General features: G+C 35.8%; 1 protein-coding gene across 1 annotated transcript in view; it reads left to right on the forward strand.

Annotated features, from left to right (window-relative positions):
* Positions 1-20,870, forward strand: part of VIPR2 (vasoactive intestinal peptide receptor 2) — a 58,256-nt gene that overhangs the window by 15,583 nt on the left and 21,803 nt on the right. Inside the window, exons 3-4 of the mRNA XM_050891593.1 lie at positions 1,168-1,275; positions 4,997-5,094. Coding sequence (XP_050747550.1) covers positions 1,168-1,275; positions 4,997-5,094 — 206 coding nt within the window. The remainder of the gene's footprint in view (positions 1-1,167; positions 1,276-4,996; positions 5,095-20,870) is intronic.

Below are 20,870 nucleotides of genomic sequence, written 5' to 3' on the forward strand. Positions count from 1 at the left end.
TAGTGAATTGCTAATACTATAAATATTCTGAAGAATAATATTATACATGGATGTGGGCAGTTCCTAGTCCAAGTTTCATGTTCTCTACTGAAAGGAACAAACTGTCCCTTATACTTTCTAATAATCTTACGGAGATAATACTGGTAGGATAAAAGTTTTGTTTCTTTAGCGTTAATTACAAATTTAAATTGTCAATTGTCAATTGCCTTATTTGAAGACATAAATGCCCAGAATTTTACACGATTTTTTTTTTTTGAGATAACTCAAACTGAGATAATATGAGTAACATTTCCTTACTTCTTTGTCCTCATAATTCTTCATAAGGCTTATATTCAGAAACCTTCATAACTCTTCATTTAGCTTAGAAGGCATCCATTATAAGTAGACACCTTTAAACAAATAGATTATGGTTGATCCAAGTGCCCATAGTGGGCTATAGGAAGATTTATGCTCATTCACAAGATACTGCTTTTGAGACACATTTATACAGACATCAGCATGGGCAAAGCCGTAACAAGTAGTTACTATCTACTAGTAACAAGTTGTTACTAGTACTACTATAAAACACGCCTATAAAATTTTATGATCCCGCCTTCCTGAAATCAATATACAGAAGCATTCTTTGTTCAAATCTCTGTTATTTAGTTTAGGAGAGATGATTTTGTAAGTCCATGCCCATTGTTCCAAAAATTCTCCAGTCGTGATGCGCTGCTGTTGTATTGGTGATGCTGAGTCCAATGAACTACTTAAATATTTCTGTGTGATGTTCAATCTGCCTATTACTGCAGAGAAAAAAGTTTGTTTTAGCTGTGATTAAGAGATTCTCAAAATTTTGGAATTGTTAATAATCCATATTAATACTCAGAAGTTATTTTTTAACATTTCTTGTATTTTCTTAGCATGATCCCATCCAAATGACATAGTTTTAATGAGACATTTTGCAAACAGTGTATTAACTGACCTAAAAGTAGTCTGGTTAATCAGCAGACTCTTATGATTCCCTTAACGTTTCCATAGAAAATACAATCTTTGCAACTTTCTTGAAAGAGTCTAATCTCTCTTGAACTACTCATCCAAAGCTTCCACCAAGTCTTTGTAAGGTAAATACAGTAGGGTGATTCGGACCAGACTGAGCTTTCAAGTCTGTTACTGCTGTTTTTGTTTCAGGATGTGTTGGAGTTTGGGATAACATCACCTGTTGGCGTCCTGCAAAGATTGGAGAGACTGTCACTGTCCCTTGTCCAAAAGTATTTAGCCTTTTTTCTGGCAAACCAGGTATTTCATTTTAAGGTGTATTTTTGCTGTCTTCTCTTTGGTATTTTATAACATAATGTACTAAAAATTATTTATTTGCAGTTTAAGGTTTTTATTTTCTTTTTAAAGACTTAAAATAATAGATTCTTAACAGAGCTGTTCATGATACATCATTAAAAGACCAAATAATTGGCTTTGTGGTCCGTATGGTGTTCTTTGAGTCAGATACTAAATACATATTCTGATATAGTGACACTCATCAAGGCTGAAGACATTGCTTGCTCTTTTTAACCTATTTGTGTTAATTATTGAAGCAGCTGAGCCTGACTGACATCTTTCAGCAGGTCACACGAAGGTTGTTCCTTCTGTGCTTAGGAGGGGGGCTCTGCCTTGCCTTCATGAGAATAATGAGCCAACATTAACACATAATACCTAAAAATTATCTCCTATTGCAATTTAAGGTAGTTATTATGAAACCTTTTATTCTGCTTTTTAATGGAACTTGAAAAGAGCTCATCAGTGTCTCAGATTGCTGAAACATTTAACTGTTTTAAGTCTACCATCTTATGTACCGTCTAGTCAATACATCCTAACGCAGTTTAATTTTGCACTTTGGCTTGCTAGTGGAGTTTTAAAAATAGATGATGCACACATAGCATTTCACATATGTATCTAAAAATGCAGCAGGAAAAATCTTATCCCCATTGCTCAGGTGAGAAACCTTTGTCATGAAGAGCTGGTGAAAGATGCAAAACTTATTACAGTGATTTAATTCTGCTTTTGAGGTCTCTCTGGAGAGCTTTTTAACAATATTGCTTTTAACATAGAGGCTAACTTGGGGTATGACTAAAATACCTTTATTCTCAAAACTGTTGATTAAGTCTTGTTCCAGTAAAAAATAAATAACTAAATCTACAGATGAGCAAAGGTTTTCATTCCTGGAGCTGGTGAATCTTGATTAGGTTATCATGGATAGTCTAAACAGTTTATAAAGGGGAAAGTGTGTGTAATCTTCACTAAATCTTGTGAAATCTATGAAAGTATTCAGATAAGTCAAATGAAGATATTAAGGTGTTGTCATGAGACAAGGCAAACTAATGAATATCAAAAATTCAAAATCTGAATTAAATCACACTGCTTCTGTCTATTTGCCAAAAGCTAGAGCATGCACGTTCTCTCTGGAGTTTGGATGTTTGATATTTAACAACAGTTAGTATCTTATATTACAATAACATTTTAATTTTCCTATAAAACAACTGCAATAAATATTTAAGTCTGAAACCTTCACAATGCATGACAACTCTATCTCACTTGGGCATGGCATCACCAAGAGTGAAAGATCACTTCCTTTTTATAGTTTGCTCTAATTTTCCCGTATACAGCTTTTTTTCATAGCTACCTGTTTCCTTCTTGCTTGTGGAACTAACAGGGAGGGGTTTTAGAGGTACCTGTTCAATTAAGAGGATTTTTTAAATCTTGTCTTTCTATAATTTCAGAGAAGGAAGACAGCAAACATCTTGCATGGTTGATTCAATTAAGATCTAACTAAGTATCTCAGCACCTTTATAATTTGATTATGCTCAGGAATATATAATTTATTTAATTCATACACAGCACATTTCAAATTCGCTTGATTCGTATGGCAGGAAATTATAAAAATACCTTTAAACAAGAAATCTAACTCTTTATTTAGCCAGATTTGTGAGATATATGTTTTAGGTTTTTTCAGGGTTTAAGAGGAATTAGAATTCTACTACAAGGTGATCTAGACTACCTTATTTTTTTATGGAAGTATTCCAAATCACAAGTAGGCTTTTAAATACCATCAATTCTTTAAAGAATTTTTTAATTTAAATTGTGAATTTAAAAAAGTAGTTGTCTTCTCATCTTTACAACTTTTGAAGAACTGGCTCTTAATTTCTTCTGTGATGGTCAAGGGTATAGTTTAAGCATACCATATAATTAATTCTCTATTGAACATTAGTAACTTTATATTAAGTGACTTTTTACTGTAAAAGCAATCATATTATCCTATAATGTTTTTTTCTGTATTGTACATGACGATGTAAGTACATGAGTATCAGAAAGTTATTCTGTGAATTTTTTATTCAAATGTATGTGTCAAGTTATAGGTTTTAAATGAGGTTGCCATCTGAAATATTTAATTGCATGGAATGATGGTGTAGAAATAAACAATGTCTTCCATAGAACATTGCCTAACTGTCTGTAAGTTAGAAGGCCTTACAGTATTTATAGTAGAAAATACTTCAGCATCTTGAGTACATAGAGTCTTTTTCTTGCAAAATTGCCTTTGACGTAATTTGTGGTTCTGTTAGCACATTCCTCTGCTCTGCTTAGTCAGAGAATCTTGATGTACTTTTAAAGTGAAGACTCTTCAGAGTGTATAAATAGGTTACATTTTCTTTAAAAAATGCCATGTCTATGCCAAATGGCAGAAGTGGTCCTGTCGTTTGAGGAGACACTGTGTTTTGAGGTCAAGGCCTTGTTATAAGTTAGAAAGATTTGGTTGTTGGTTGGTCAACCATCTGTAGGATATTTACAACTTTTTACTGAAGACTTTATACAAAGAAGAAATTCCAGTAACCAATCAGCAAGATAAAAGTCACAAAAGCTTTAGTTTGGAGTGTATATAAACACGTTTGGTTATTCTTGGCCAAAGTTGATCTGTGACACAAATTTGTTCTTGTGTGGTGAAAAACAGGCATCTTTAAATCAGTTAAAGACCACTCCAAACCAAAGCAGTATGCTATTATAGATTTCAAGTATCATGGATATAAAAATTGCCGTAAGAAGGGTGAGGGGAAGTTGCTTATGATTTAACGTTGTAAGAGTAAGTTATAATAATTTTAATGACTATTCTTTATTCTGACATCAGACTCTTCAGTTTTCTCCTATTGAAGCTGTTCCATATTGTACAAACATTAGTTCATATTAATTAGATTAAGGACTAGAATCATGGGTTGCCCCCATCTCATCACCATGACTTCAGCTGGGAAAAGAGTCAACTTCTGCGCTCAGTTGCAACCAAAAAACCCTTTCTGAAATTAAGATGTTCAAAATGCCTTTCCAACCATACTTGCACATCTCCTGCACGTTCCTTGGACTACATTGTTTCAGTGATTGGTTCAAAGAGTGAGATTCAGCATGCATATTTATTTCTTTGTTCTTCAACCTATCACATAATTTGGCCTTTAAAGTGCATTACCAACTCTACCAACATTTCCTGTAGCAGTAATTCATCACCATAATATCTAAGAGCTTTTATAACTCTTCAGTAGATCACTTGGTATTGCCTTCTCAGAAAAGCTTAAATAGGAGGTTAGAACAACTCTCACTTAAATTACTTTTCTATCAAATTACTTTACCTACAAATTATCCACTTTATAGAGCGAGCTGAAAGACTCCCTCCAGAATACTTTAGATAAAGCAGCAAAATATTTCAGGCTTTTGCAGATGTAACAGAAATAGCTGTTACACAAGCAGAAGCCTGCCATCGCAGCTTGAAGTTACTTCTCTTTTTCTCTAGTGCAAAGGCAACTCAGAGCACGAGTAAAAGCCAAAGTAATATGAATGAAGAGGACATGAAAGGAAATGGCTGGGTTGCTTTAACAAGAGTTCTAGGAAATACAGAATGTTAACAGAGAATGACAAAGTTACGTTGTCTAAAGATTCCTAAAGTTTCGAATCTTTCAGATTTAAACTCTCAAACTTTGCTTTACAGGAAATATTAGCAAAAATTGTACGAGTAATGGATGGTCAGATATTTTTCCTGACATCTTAAGTACTTGTGGATATAACGACTATGAAGATGATTATAAGGTAGGAAAAATACTTTTTCTATTCATTTAGATGCTGGTGTTCAATACAGCTATCAGACGTATTCTGCTTCTAAATAATTCCCATTTTACTCTATCAGAATTAATGAAAATCTGTAGTAATTTTCCGTAGCATTGATTGCCATATGCTTGGATTGCAAATGTCATATAAGATAAAATCAGAAATGTAGAATTCAGTAACTGAAACTCAAGGCTATAAACAGTTGGTAATTGCAGTAATACATCTGTATTTCTAACATTGCAGTGTTACTCGGCTTGTGCACAGTATGTTTTGCATTGTGTTATTTCTAGAAGTTTCTATTATAACAAATCCTAATACTGTAATAATCTGTTAATAATACATGCACCACTTGATTGCTGGTATGTGTTTAAGTTACAAGTAAAATAGAATGAATTTAGGTCATTGGAATTATTGCAGATTTATATTGGACTTTAAATTGTGTTAGCAATTGGAGTGATTCAAAAAGCTATCAAGATATCTTAAATACACTATAAATGGAAAAAGGAATTTGTTCACTTTGCAGATACTATTTCTTGTTCTATTTGTTGAGGGAAGTACTTTTTCCATCACAAGTTTTACCTATTTTCTAGCTGTTTTCCTGCTGAGGCTAACAGAGCAAGATTTTGTTTACAAGCATGAGCTCATAGTGTCAGTAAAACTCTTGTTATCATGAACAGATTAAGTCCTCTCATGAATAAAGATACTTGGCTGGCTGGGTTTTTCTATATTTTAGTATGTGTGGAATAGCTCTAGCAGACCTGTTCTGTCTGGTTTGCAGAGATGTGCTGGCATTCTAGCTAAGACATGCAGTTCTTGCCATCTCTTTCTCTATTTAAAAGCCCAGCCATTACTGTAGTTGAAAACAGATAATAAAGGAAATGGATAGAATATGTTTTCCCAACTTTTCTGAAGACACATTCTAAAACATCAGTATCATCTGACAGCTTGGGAACAGACACACATTACTGCTAAAACAGCCATTTTAAACCACTGTCATTCAACCCAGACATTGTCATGTGGAGTGAAAATGGGTCAAGACTTAAAAATTCAAATTAAGGAAAGATAACATTTCAAGTAGTGAGAAATACTTAATTAGCAGATGAACTAGTATAATAGAAAAGCAGTTCTTGTTTGACATATTCATTAGTAATTTGAAGGAGGAGAATGAAATGCAAATTGACTATACTTGCAGGAATTAACTTAGAGAAACTGGAAATAAGAAGTAGTAGCAACATTTACAAAAGACTGGAAAAGAGCAAATAATAAAACAGTGAGGATAAAAATCAGAAGAGAGATGTGGAAAGCAGGTACTGAAAAAATAATTAACAAAAGTACAATAGATAGAATATCATAGATATCTGTCGTGGTTTTAACCCCAGCCAGCAACTAAGCCCCATGCAGCCACTCATCCCTCCCCCCTCCCAGTGGGATGGGGAGGAGGATCAGGAAAAAAAAAGTAAAACTCATGGGTTGAGGTAAGAGCAGTTTAATAACTAAAGTAAAATAAAATAGAATACTAACTAATAATAATAATAAATAATAGTAATGAAAAGGAATATAACAAAAAAAGAGAGAAATAAAACCCAAGAAAAGACAAGTGATGCACAATGCAATTGCTCACCACCCGCTGACCGATGCCCCAGCAGCGATCCGCCCCTCCTCGCCAACTCCCCCCCATTTATATACTGGGCATGACGTTCCATGGTATGGACTATCCTTTTGGCTAGTTCGGGTCAGCTGTCCTGGCTCTGCTCCCTCCCAGCTTCTTGCCTACCTGCTTGCTGGCAGAGCATGGGAAACTGAAAAGTCCTTAACTTAGGATAAGTGCTACTTAGCAACAACTAAAACATCAGTGCGTTATCATCAACATCATTCTCACACTAAATCCAAAACACAGCACTGTACCAGCTACTAAGAAGAAAATTAACTCTATCCCAGCTGAAACCAGGACAGTATCTAAACATAGATAGTATACGGAATAAATGCATAGCATGGTGCACAGAGGGAAAGGGGAAATGCAAGAACTAATTGCATTTCAAGCAACATGGCCCGCGGGCCCTGTCCTCAAGTACCAGTGTTATTGCTCAGGGAATGTTCTTTACATGAAGATCATAAACTGGTTATTGAAGTGGGATAAGACAATAATTCTTTTCTAACCTTAAAGTTGACAAGTCAAAAAGTGGATACAATAGTGCTGGCTTGTCAGAAGATAAGCTGTTCCTATGCAAATATTAAATTTTTTGTAGTTAAAGAAAGGACAAAAATTATCAGAATAAAATTTGAAAAGGGAATCAGGAAAGCATATGTTTAAATCCATCTCTTCATGGGAGACAGTATAAAAAATGCAAGTATCATGCAGTTGTGAGATTTCAGGAGACATTTGAGGTTCTGCATCAGCGAACTGTTACACAGAAAGATGTATTCTTTAATTTGGATCTTAATGCTCAATGGTGGCACCTCGAAACAAAAAATCTTTACTCAACATGAATCAGTATAGTTCATTTTTATTTGACCTAGAATTTCAACAAAAAGAGCTAAAAATGAAGTCCTATGTATGTGGATACAAAATATTTTGGACACAAAAATGTCATGCAACAATATGCTTTGCAGATGATGTATGAGGTTGCCCTCAAAGTTACAGTAACTAAGGAGATCATACTTTAGGGAAGGTGGCAAAATAAATTTCTTATGGTAAGTCTTAAGTTTTCTTCTGTATGCTTTCTCTGAAGACAGTGTTAAAGGAGTAGGTAGAAACTGTCTTTGATATCAGTTTGGTGCCTGCATCTTCACTGCTGAATGAGTTTCCATTATAGATCCAATTAAGTATTTATTCCTGTTTTTTTGCTGTCTTTTAGGATATGGACTTGTATCTTTACTTCAAAGGGGACTTATTTCTCTACATTTTTTATATTTATTTATATATATATATGCATACACACAGACATATATATCTCTCCAGATATGCATCTGTTTTGGGCAGTTTTGAATATTCTGGAGAAGGTTGAAATGATAGAGATTGGTGAGCAAATACTGAACAGGCAATTTATTACTAGGTACCAAATTCTTATGCTGAAAATGCACTGAAATGAGAAAGCTTATTTAAAAATACCATAAGCATGTCATCTATTATTTCTCTACTGAAAGAACTTGTCTGCTTCCACAGTTTGCATTGATTTCACTCAGAGTTAAAACGTTCAATTTTTATTCCATGTCAAATGGTATACTAGCAGGTTCTATAAAAAGAAATCATTTGCTTAACATTTTGAAATTAACTATAAGTTCCTAATACAGCACCCATAAACTGAATGTTTTATTTTATGTTAGATCTTCTGTTAGTATTCTTTAGTGCTCCTGCCTGTATTTATAGGGGACTAATTTGACAAGTATGACAGTGTCTGAACAAACTATCTGTACGTTGTTATTACATCAAATTGTAGGTGCAAACCTTTATTATATACTTCCAGTCTCTTCACTGTAAGTAAACTAGTTACTGCTCACCTTCAAGATCAAGTTTTAGATTAATCTCAGTCATTCAAATAAGTGTCTTTTTTTTTCCTTTTATGCTTCTGTTGAGCTCATGGCAGCACAATGGCAAAATGAATAGCTTGATTTGACCATGCTAGAAACACACATCAAGGTGTGTTAACCCAAACCAAGCCTCACTGCAACCTTTCCTTGACATATTTTGACATCTTCTATCTAGACTGAACAAACTAGGGATGTGTCCTAGCTGTCTCCAGAGGGTATTAAACTCTCTGTCAACAGTATTAATATACGGCAAGATGCCTGGTGAATGTAAAGGACTGAAATGTGTCCACTTTATTTAAAATAATAACTGGGTCAGTTAATACAGCTTTGTCTAATCTTAGTGTGAATTGGCCCGAGATTTATTGGATCACACAAAAACCCCAATATATACAAGTTACAGGCTATGTGGCTTGAATGCATAGGGTCATACAAAGACAAATTCATGGAAAGAAAGATCCTCGGGGCTATTAAACGTGGTGATTCTGTTGCAGCTTGTGCATAAGTAGAAGCATCATCTGTGGAAGAAGTATTTGCCTATTTGGCTAGTTTCCTGAAGCATTCACTCTTAGGCTGCTGTCAGAGGTAACATCCTGGGTGTGCTACCCACTACGCAATACAGATACACTACCCAAGACAAGTGGAGTCAAGGCAGTGAGGTCAGGACTAACGCAAACACTGTCTTGAATGTCTGTAGCTACCTTTAGAAAACAGATACATTACTGCTGTCTGTGAAGTGGATCATTGCACTGGACTAGTGGATTGTTTGTATTGAGTCTAAATTGAATCCTTCCCTCTCAACAGAATGTAATGCACGGCAGCCATCTACCAATGCTTTTTCTGTGTGCCTATAAGTCATGCTATATTTATTTACATTACATTCTGCATTTTTCATTACTTTTTCCATGAGATGTGATTAAGAGACCAGTATTTCTTAAAATAAATACAAAATCTTCTTCCATTGACTTCAAGTGAGAAGGACTAGGCCTGAATATAAGCAGATGTTCTCTCTTGTGAAGCACAGTGGGAATTTATTTATTAATTGCAGACTGTCCAAAGACACTGCAGAATAGCAGTAAGTGGTGAGAATGTTCACATTCACAGATACACGTATGCTGGTACATGTTTACACAGGAAAATATGGAGTTTGTGCATTTATAAAGTTGTCATCTCTCCCACTGTCATTAGAGATCTTTGTATAAGAAGACATTTTTACTGACATAATTAAAATTAATGATGCTAATATTATTAAGAAATGCTTAAGGCAATGCTGGTCTCGTCTTTTTTGCATGATGCTTAGGCTTAAGGTGAATTGAAGGAGAAACGTGTCAGAAAAGGGAAATCATTAATTACTTGTATAAAGATTATTAAATACCATGAGGAATACCGATTTTATTACATATATTTTTAGTAAATTCTGGTTTTCTCTACACCATTTAAAAATGTGTAGAAGTGCCTGAGAAGAAAAACGTAAATTGTCCATAACATGTAATCCATCTCTTTATCTCAGTTTATATTTATTCTCTTGTAGTAAGTACTACAAGATTTTAGAAACGGCTACTGTGTTGTTGAAGTTAATTTTGCAAAAGGAAAGAACTAGGGTTCTTTATTCCACTTCTATTTGCATTTGCTCGTTTCAGTGTTTCTAAAGGACTGAACTCATTTGCTAGGCCCAGTTCTGATTTTACATTGTTTGTACAGTTTAAGGTTTTCTGATATGTTCTTCTAGTATGAATATTTGGATATTATAGAATGTACTCTGACACATGTATCATGAAAATGTAAGACCACAAATTTTAATATAGTTGTAAGTAATCATATCTGTGAATACTAGACTCTCTTACATACAGTATTACAGGAATATACTAGCCCACAGAATAAATAAAATGAAGAGTCATTTGGGATGATAAAGATCATAAATACTTTAGTAATGATCAATTATATTTCTGGTTAAATGAATACAGAGGTGTGGGTTTTTCTTTTACGGTAGGGGTGACTTCTGGTCAATAGGAAGACTCCTTTGGACAAAGAATCAAGCCCTAAACTTTCTTCAGAGCGTTTTGTCCTTCAGCACTGAATTACCCTGTTACCCCTAGAGGTCCTTCCAAACCAAGGATGAAGTTGAAAGATCCACTGGGTAACTGTCAAGTTTGCCTAGGAAGCTTCTGTGCTATGTCTATTCTGTAAATAAACAGATTTCTGTCTCCTGAAGTTAGTAAAAGTAACATGAAACTAACTTTAAAGGAAGCATTAGCAGAAAAAGGTGTCTGTTCTAAGAAAACAAAACTCAAGTGTGCGTAAGAATAGATTTTACAAAACAGTGTATTGAAGATAACACTAATTAGACAACCTCGTGCTAATCCAATTTATTTTTATATGTGTGTTTTTTCATACCCTTTTAAATCCTGTTAACATTAGGTAGCCACAAAAAAAGAGGAAACATCTTAGGATTAGATCTTTATAGTCTAGAAAGCAGTTATAGATTCTGTAAAGGTTTCCATAACATTGTTCTGAAAATCATAAGCCAATGATTTTTGCTGTGCCTGACCACCTATTGAGTTTAGTTTAGTGGTGGTAATTTGAATATTTTCCTCGAAACTTTAAAAGTAAATTGTTGGATTTCAGTTTTGGAATCAGTATTGCTCAGATAATCATGTGAATATTTTGCAGAGGCCAGCTGTTCTTACTACTGTTGCAAAAGTACTATTTTTGTTAGATTTGCAGAAAATTTCATGTCATTTCAATTTCATAATGGCATTTCAATTTCATATGCATGACTTGAATCAGTTTATGCTTTGAATACAGTTACAAAATCTGAAGGGTTTTTGATATTTATTGTGTGTTAAAATCTTTTAAAAATATAAGTATAATTTAGTTTTAAATTCTGTTTTGGTCAATCCATACCTTCTTTGCACTCATTTTACTCCTGCCAATCTTGCAAATTTTTTACTGAGTTCAGAGGTTAAAGCTGACGTTTAATTGAGAACTGGCTAATTGTGGTTCACAGAGAATAGTAAATACGAAATAAGATATGCCCCTCTTACATAAAAGACACTGATTTTTATGTGCTATTAGATTTGGTATTGCTTTACCTGTTTCTTTTGCAGCAATACAATAGAAAGAGTTTGTTTCTAAATGGTACTATGTAAAATACAGAGTACTGACAAATATATAATAGCTATAACTAAGTCAATGTTAATCTAAAGTAATTTCCTGGTTTTCAGCTACCACAACACAATGCAGAATTTAATTCTCTGTCTTTATGGGGGTCGTGTATATTTAATAAACATATAATTTCAGAACACCGTTCGCCAGTTTTTTCGTTGAGTCACTAGGAGTTATAGAGGTCTTGAAGGCAAATTATGACACAGGTATTTACACTCATACAGGAAATTTAAGTAGCAGTGTGATTGCATTCTCTTTGATGCTGAGTCTGATAAAGTGCTTCATGCTAATCATCTAAAATTTTTGCTTGCTTTTGAAAATCATAACACCTGAATTTAAATAATTATAATTTTTGATGTAATGGATTCAAAATGTAGTAGTGTTTACTTATCTTTGCAATGGTTTGAGAAGCAGGGTTAATTTTTGATCAGTAGAAAATTTTAAAACATTTAAGATTTCTGACCATTATAATACTAGACCAGTAAAATGGTCTGAAAGAAGGAAATGTGTTCATTACCCACAATTTCAAGTGTAGAATAGAGAATAATTAAAAATCTGTGTTGTATGATAAAATAATTTCAATTGTGTAATTATTTCTTATTTGCTTGTACTTAGTTTGAACAAAATGACCATGGTCAGTATTAAGGTAATGGCAAAGTACTCTTGGCTGATGAGCTTCAATCCTGACTTAGACCTCCATGTAGCTATTTCATGTTCATCCGCTGGGCAAATGAATGGCCAGCAGATACATTCAGTCCTGCTGACACTGACAGCTATTGTGCTGGACTAAAAGTACACAGGATTCTTGTTTTGATTTTAGTCAGACTATTTGTTGTAGGGGTCATGCGTGTGTACAGAATGCCAGAAACATTATTTTAAATAATATGTTTTTTCTGGAGGAAGACAACTTCTTCTATTCTCCCTAGTGGGTAGAAGTGACGGGAGTCATTTTACATGCAGCCTGCCTGACAGTTACTGTCAAGCTCAGAGTACATACCTAGAGGCTAAATTAGAGGCACAGTTACATCAGTGTGGCTGGACAACTGATGCTTTGTTAGAGAGTTCATGCGGGGTTTCACCTTTTTTTCCTTCATTTAAGAATTCTGAAATCAGATACAAGTAAGACAGGTCCAATTTCAAAAGATTCAGTCAATGGAGTTTTTCTGAAATCAAATCTAGACGGATTTTTCAAGATGGTATGGAATGATAAAAAAAAGAAACAAGTCTAACTTTTTCGTTGGGCATGTTTCAATCAACCCAATGCTGTTTGAACCACAGCTATTTTTTTTATGGTAAAGTACAAAACACTCTCTTATTATATAGTCAAATGGCTGAAAAATATTTGAAGTAATATTTTGAATTCTGTAATACCAACACCTGCCATGCAAGTTTGTTTATAGACGGCAACAATTTTGGTAAGTATATGCAGTTTAATGCAAGTTATGCATCTGCAGCCACAGTTGGAGTTATTAGACAATAGTCCAGCTCCCAACTTGAATAATGGGGTTTTATGATGCCTTCAAAAATTGACAAGGTGAAGGACCTTTCAACTTTCAATGCTATGAACATTGTGAATATAGCTGGTATAGTTCCATCTGCTTCAAGAGGTGACACGTGGCTTATATATAGAGGGCATGACTCTTGGGAGAATGTAAATATAATGGCTCCTGTATTTCTTGCCAGTGCTATAGAATTGGCCATTAGATGCCTTCTAAGGACTGAGATCATCTCAGTTGCAAGTTGATAATATCTGAAGCACAAAAGAACTGGAGTAAAGGATGTCTCTAGTGGGAATCCTTTATTGCCTTCAGGGGATTTCTGGACCATTCACCATTCCCTTTAGCAGATGCTTATACTACTGACTTTGGAAATTCACTCCTTACACATAAAAATAATCTCAGAAATGCTGTTAGATAAATTTGTGTTAAATTCTGAGACTGCCTGCAAATCCATTTAAGCTGCTTTCCTTCTCTTTGAATGTTTATGAACAATTTTTTAAAAGAACATCCTTCATTTTTGTCTTCGCATGTTATTCCTTTTGTCTGTTTATTTGATGCCTTTGCAAACTGACAGCCTGCAAAGTTGGTTAACTTGGCAGCATGATGGCAGGTCATAGTCTAGCCAGGCCAGTCAAGAGCAGACCCGAAAGGAACAATTTGTCTACTTAACCATGAGCACCAAGGGGTTATGAATTAGATGATATAAACTCTCCAGCAAGTTGTGGAGGTATTATTACAGACAGGTCAGTCAAGAACTTTGTGCAGTATACTTTATTGGTAAAAACAGCAGATAGTATTTTATTCATAAGGGAATGAGGCCATTAGGCAAAAAATACCTTTCAATGATATTGTTCTCTCTCCCTCTACCTATTTGAGTTTACATTCACATCTCAGGAAATAGAGGGCACAAGTCAAAAAAAGGCAAGTTATACGGTGAGGTATTAAGAGGAGACATAGCTCTAAGACATTGATTGCAGGATAAAAAATGTGTTAGAGAAGGGCTTTTAACTCTTAACTTTTTTATTGAAACTTTTCCTCAAACAAATGCAACGTAGGGATGCTATTAAGATACAACAAATTTGAAATGGACATCTCTGTTTTCTTTAACATACTATAAAATCATTCTGCAGTACTGTCTTCTGCAAGATGATACCCTTTAAGAGAAAAGCACAGGATATTATGAACAAAAATAACATCTGCAGTTTATAGCAGCTAGAATTGGAGCTGTGCTCACGATGTGCTCTGTGCTCATTTTAGATCTGGTGAGAATGACAACTCCTTTTGACCAGTGCCTTGCTTTGAACAAATGTAAATTACAACAGCAGAAATGAATTTAAAAGACTAAGGCTCAAACTCTGGCTACACAAAAACTTAAATCAGTTTAACTATGTGGTTTTGAAGTAAGCCGAATTGACGGGCATTGTATTTAATTTTATTTGAATTAGGTTTACTTGAATTACCTTAATTTCTAACTGATTTATAAAGTGTACATCCTCTGCATGCATACCTAGCTGTATATACATATTAAAGCCCCTATCTATTATGAGAATGGTGCAACACAAGATGGAAATCCAGAATTTTTATGTATTTCTGTGGGAAAACAGTGTTTAAAGCATAGCTTAATCAGTAGCTTCTGACACCTGACCTTTTAGTAAATTTCCCTTCAAAAATGCCTCCTCCCTCTCTTCCCTGTAATTTCTCTGTGCCAAGCACTACTAGATTCTTTTTCATTAGTCTTCAGTAACTTTGAGATACATGCTTGTTATGTTACACGCTGGCATCACTAGGACTGTGTGCAGTTACCAATAGTAGTATGATGGCTGCTAATGTACGGACACATCGCAAAACTGAGATTTTTGAACGCTAAGCAAAAAATATGTACTTTTATGTGACTAGAATTACAACTCAAATGAATTTCTTCTGACTAGATTGTACAACGTACTCATCTGCATTTAATCCAGACAGCCTATACCTTCTCTACAGTCGAAGGAGATCAAGTCTTTGGAGCCTGGATGGAAATCATGTCATCCTAATTTCTGTAAATTGCTACAACCACAATGAAGCACATGAATCATAGTGTAGAAGAGTCTGTTCTCTTCCATTGACTCCCCCTCTCTCAGGGGACAATGGCTAATTCTGCTGAGTTACCTACCTTTTAGAAAGATTATATCCCACTGTTACATGTATTAAGCTAAATGAGTCTTACCTTATTCATTTCACCTAGTCACCAGTAGTTATTTGAAAGGTTTCAAACGAATATGTTGCGTTTTTTTCTTCATGCTATTATTACTGAGAAAACAGACTTGTGTTATCAGAAATCCCATAAGAGTTGGACCTCAGCTGGAAAAATTACAAATAAAAGCAAAACCAAATACTAGACTTCAAATGTTGGCCTTCAAAACAAGATGGAAAAAAAAGAATAAAGGAAAAAATCTTAATGGACATAAACCCCGAAGTTTTGTAATGCTTTTATTGCCTGATGGAAAGCTGACCAAATCAGTGGAGAAACTCCTGGGACAGAGTCATGTTGTCTAACTTGACAACATCTGTCATCTGCATCTGCACTAGTCTCTCTAGGTTCCATTCATATTTAATGAAGAAAAAGTAGGTGTTTTTACTTCACTATCCTTCTAAATTATTTTAGATGCCGTCTTAGGATGACATGAATAGTACTCTGCTACTTCTGTTCGTTGGTTATAACGAGAATCTTGATACCTAGCTCAGATGGACTCATCCCTGCAAAATTCAGTGGCTATTAGTGCATCTGTTTCTTTACTGTACTGTTCTGCACTTTATTCTAACTTACTCTGAGGAAGTAAACAGGAACTCTGCATTCCTGGGCATGGAAAACATTTACAGGAAGGCAAAATTGCTTATCCTAAAATCAACTTTATAGAGATCTCCAAAAAAATTATTCCACAAAAAATGGAAAAAATACTCAATTGAATTACATAAACCAGATAAATTTCAGTGTTGTTACTCAGTGTAATGGATTCCAAGAAAAGGGGAAGTAAAAGATATGTTGAGTTCAAATTGTTCTTGACATGAAGCAATGCAGAACATATAAGCAGAATCAAGGCTTTCCCATGGGAACATTGGTCTGACTGCAATTTCCCAATAATGACTTCTGGTCCCGAATCATTCCTATAAACATCTTAGTGCACGCCATCTAAAGACTATAGTGACCGTGGATCCTTAGAGTCTGTAAATCAGTTGATTCTGTGTTCTTAATTTGTGAAACTATAATGGTGCTGTGTCTAGGACAGGAATGAGGGGAGGAAAAGAATGTAGGAGCAGTGCAATTCATTCTGAAATGAAGATGGGCAAAAATATGGAAAAAGTGAGCAAAGGCAATGCAGACTAAACATAGATATAAATTTGATATACATGGCACCAAACAATTTACATATTTCCTAAACAAAAACTTGCAAGGCAAGACAAAAATTAAGGGGAATATACAATCTCTCTCTAGATCTGGTATGCTTGGTCCTTTTAAGGATTATTAACATCATAAAAATACAATACATAGATGAGAGAATTATATGATAACGCAAGTGGTGACTGTTTTATAAGCAGTAAACTTGTTGAATTGCCAATAACTGCATCAGAACAACTGATCAGAAGACAAGAGATTTGTTCTTACCCATTCAGAGTAGAAGCCAAACGTTAAACCTTTCACCTTATGCGTCAGGTTTTCTTATCTGTTGGGCACTGACTCGGCTGTGTTCAGAACATCAGAGCAGGTGCTAGACCAAATTTCTTGGGTCTCTCAGTCACGTCTATGCAACACAGTCAACCACATCAAATTCTTTCCAGTTGTTTCCATTCACATACTTACCACATATTTTAAAACCTGGAAGGCTGAAATTCAACTTGCAAATCAAAATTCCTAAAGTTAGATATTTACTTGAGATGTAGGTGTCTAATCACTAGTGTGTGGAAACAGGGCTTGATGTGATTGCCTAAACATAGGTATCTAGTGCCATTTGACCCGCCACTGCCATTCCAGCAGAGAGGTCCTTTGTCACATCTGCCATGCAGATGTCTTAGATACCCCAGGGCATCTCAAGTAGTACCAGATGACTACATTTAGGCAAGTAGGTACAGCTTGTTCATTATGTCAGTGGAACTTATGTTGACCAAAAGATGATGTCTGATTCTCTGTTTGATTTTCCTTTATGTGTTTGAAAGGAGAGAATGAATATCAATGAGTAGAGGTATTCTATAATGATGAGCAGAATGCACACTTTTGACTGTGATTGAAGACATTTAAGACATTAAATGTAAAGGTGCTGATACAGCTTAACTGAATCATTATATATGATAGTAAAACATATAGTATATTTGCATTTGTGTATGTTGTACAGCCTGGATTAGTCACTCAGAACGATAAGGACATATACCCATAGTACAGTCTTTGACATCCACTCCCTGCAGTAGATACAGAAACCCTTTGGGTGAATTAATAGTAAAGGATGTTATGACTCATTTTTGAGAAACTAATGTTATATTCAGCGTCAGGTAGAAGCCAAGGACTTGAGTAATGAGTTCTCAAAAATGTCAACCATGTTCAAGAACAGCTACTTTCTATTGTTGAAAGGAAATGTGCAAGTTGAAATTACTTCTTATAGTTGCCAGACTCTTTGATCTCTCATGTAAATACAGGATAAGTGGTCACTAGCAACAGAATTATATAATCAAAATTGCTAATATCTTTCTTGTAAGCTAAATGTATGCTTAATTCAAATATTTTTAAGGATCCCTGCATCAAAATAACAATGTTTCTAGTACTGTCAGCTTCCTAATAATTCCTGTGTATCATATGTGTGCAGAGTTCTTTACAAGTTCTGCAGAAAAAGGGGTTCAAGGCTATTGTGGGTTAACTCCAGCCAGCAGCTCAGCCTCACACAGCTGCTCACTCACTCACTCCCCCACAGTGGGATGGGGGAGAGAATCGGAAGGGTAAAAGTGAGAAAACTCGTGGGTTGAGATAAAGACAGTTTAATAGGTAAAGCAAAAGCCATGCGCACGAGCAAAGCAAAACAAGGAATTCATTCACCACTTCCCATCGGCAGGCAGGGGTTCAGCCATCTCCAGGAAAGCAGGGCTCCGTCACGCCTAACGGTGACTTAGCAAGACAAATGCTGTAACTCTGAATGTCCCCTTCTTCCTCCTTCCCCCAGGTTTTATTGCTGAGCATGACATCATATGGTATGGGACATCTCTTCAGTCAGTTGGGGTCAGCTGTCCCGGCTGTGTCCCCTCCCAGCCTCTTGTGCACCCCCAGCCTCCTCGCTGGCAGGGCAGCGTGAGAAGCAGAGAAGGCAGCACTGTTCAGCAATAGCTAAAACATCAGTATGCTGTCAACACTGTTTTGGTCACAAATCCAACACAGCACCCTACGAGCTGCTATGAAGAAAATCAACTCTATCCCAGCCAAAACCAGGACAAAGGCCGAACCCAAATGTCAGCAGTGAGAGAGTCAGCACAAGAGAGTTTTTGAATGAAGCAAGGAAGTGATGAGAGGATGTTTAATGTCTAGCCAGAGGGAACTAATCGTAAGTCTGGAGTTTAGAGACCATGGTGGTACTTACAGAAAAGTGTACAGTTGGGTCAGTTTAGTCATCTGTTTAACAGCAAATGCATGAGTTGGCATGTGTCAATCTCACACACTTCTTGTCTCGGAGTTATTTCTGCTCCTTAGGCAAACCTAAGACTGTCTTTGGACAGATCTTATAATGAAATCATAGGACACTTTGGCTGCTCAGCAGCAGAAAGGGACCTTACAGCTGCTTTAAGATTTTCTAGCACAATGAGAAACCTGAATAGGAGGGAAAAAGTCATTTTTACTGGGCACTGTGAAGGGCCAGGACACAATTTGCATCAGAAGTCCTGGTTTAAGTGCTTTCCTTTTGAAGGTTATTAACAAATACAAATTATGGGAGGCCAGTGGTTACTTCAACATGTCAGGATTCGTTAAGCTACTTGGTAGTTCCCAGGATAAGAAGATGAGAGTGGTATAAATTTGTCCCTGTGTCCACTCTTACCAGGTGTTGTGTGCATGGCTTTAGGATACCTGGGGAGATCCCTGTCTCTGCTCTGCAGTAATGTGAAGTTGAACATCACTGTTAGTATTAAAAGTGTATCTCTGCCAATCAATTTTTTCCATGAAAGTGAACAAGACATCTTCCACTCAGTATTTAAACAGCACAGATCTATTGCCATCGTGACTTCTTTTGCAAATGACATTTATCTCTCTCAAATTTACAATATTTGCCTGGTGGATGTTAAGAATTTTTGATTTAGAGACCATTCAGGCTTCTATTTGTACACTCGGTAGAAATGTACTCAGTAGAAATGGGGTCTGCAAATGCCAACAAGATGATAACAAATAGAACATATTGTGGAACTTCTGTGCATCATTTCTAAGCTTTACACTATATTTGCAACTCCTGATGTGCACAAGGTCAGGAAATAAAATTCCTTTTCTTTCAGAATACTGTTGATGGGGACATGAGGCTGCCAAATTGTTAAGTCATTTATCGGAGTATCCTTTTTCCATAATTTTGTGGAGCAGGTCAGGTTGAATAAATGAAGGAGAGTGCCCAGAGTATTTGCAGTGTTCGTGGTGCCATGGGCTGTTGTAATTGCTGCTGAGAAACTGTTTATCACTCTATTCCCAGAAAATTGCCTGGAGACTGGCTGATGTTCCTTTTGCTATGACAGAAGCCAAATTAAAGAAGCATGGGGGTGGTCTGCAGTGCTTGTCTGTAGGCATAGTTTTTAGAACTGTCCAAAAATGAGCTGAACTGGGGAGTATAATTCTGCCATTCTAGCAGGGAATTGAAGGACAGTTCTTCAGAACTGATTTTGTGTGAAATTATGTTAATTTTGAAAAAAAAAAATTAGAATTGTATTTGAAAACAATTTTAGAAACATTGTTCAAGAAACATTGGACTACTTAGAGTCCTATTTAGCAAACACAAGTGTCGTGGTTTAACCCCAGCAAGCAACTAAGCACCAGGCAGCCGCTTCCCTCTCCCCCCTCCCAGCGGGGTGGGGAGAGGGGGGAAAAAAAGGTAAAACTCATGGGTTAAGATAAGAACAGTTTAATAACTAAAGTAAAATAAAATACACTACTAACTAAGATTAATAATAATATAATAATAACAGTAATGAAAAGGAATATAACAAAAAAAAAAAAAGAAATAGCACCCAAGAAAAGACAAGTGGTGCACAATGCAATTGCTCACCACCTGCTGACCGATGCCCCAGCAGCGATCCGCACCTCCTGGCCAACTCCCCCCATTTATATACTGGGCATGACGTTCCATGGTATGGAATACCCTTTGGCTAGTTCAGGTCAGCTGCCCGGCTCTGCTCCCTCCCAGCTTCTTGCCCACCTGCTTGCTGGCAGAGCATGGGAAACTGAAAAGTCCTTAACTTAGGATAAGTGCCACTTAGCAACAACTAAAACATCAGTGTGTTAGTAACATTATTCTCACACTAAATCCAAAACACAGCACTGTACCAGCTACTAAGAAGAAAATTAATTCTATTCCAGCCAAA

This window comes from Gymnogyps californianus, chromosome 2 (assembly GCF_018139145.2).
Source record: "Gymnogyps californianus isolate 813 chromosome 2, ASM1813914v2, whole genome shotgun sequence".
Taxonomy (NCBI): Eukaryota; Metazoa; Chordata; class Aves; order Accipitriformes; family Cathartidae; genus Gymnogyps; species Gymnogyps californianus.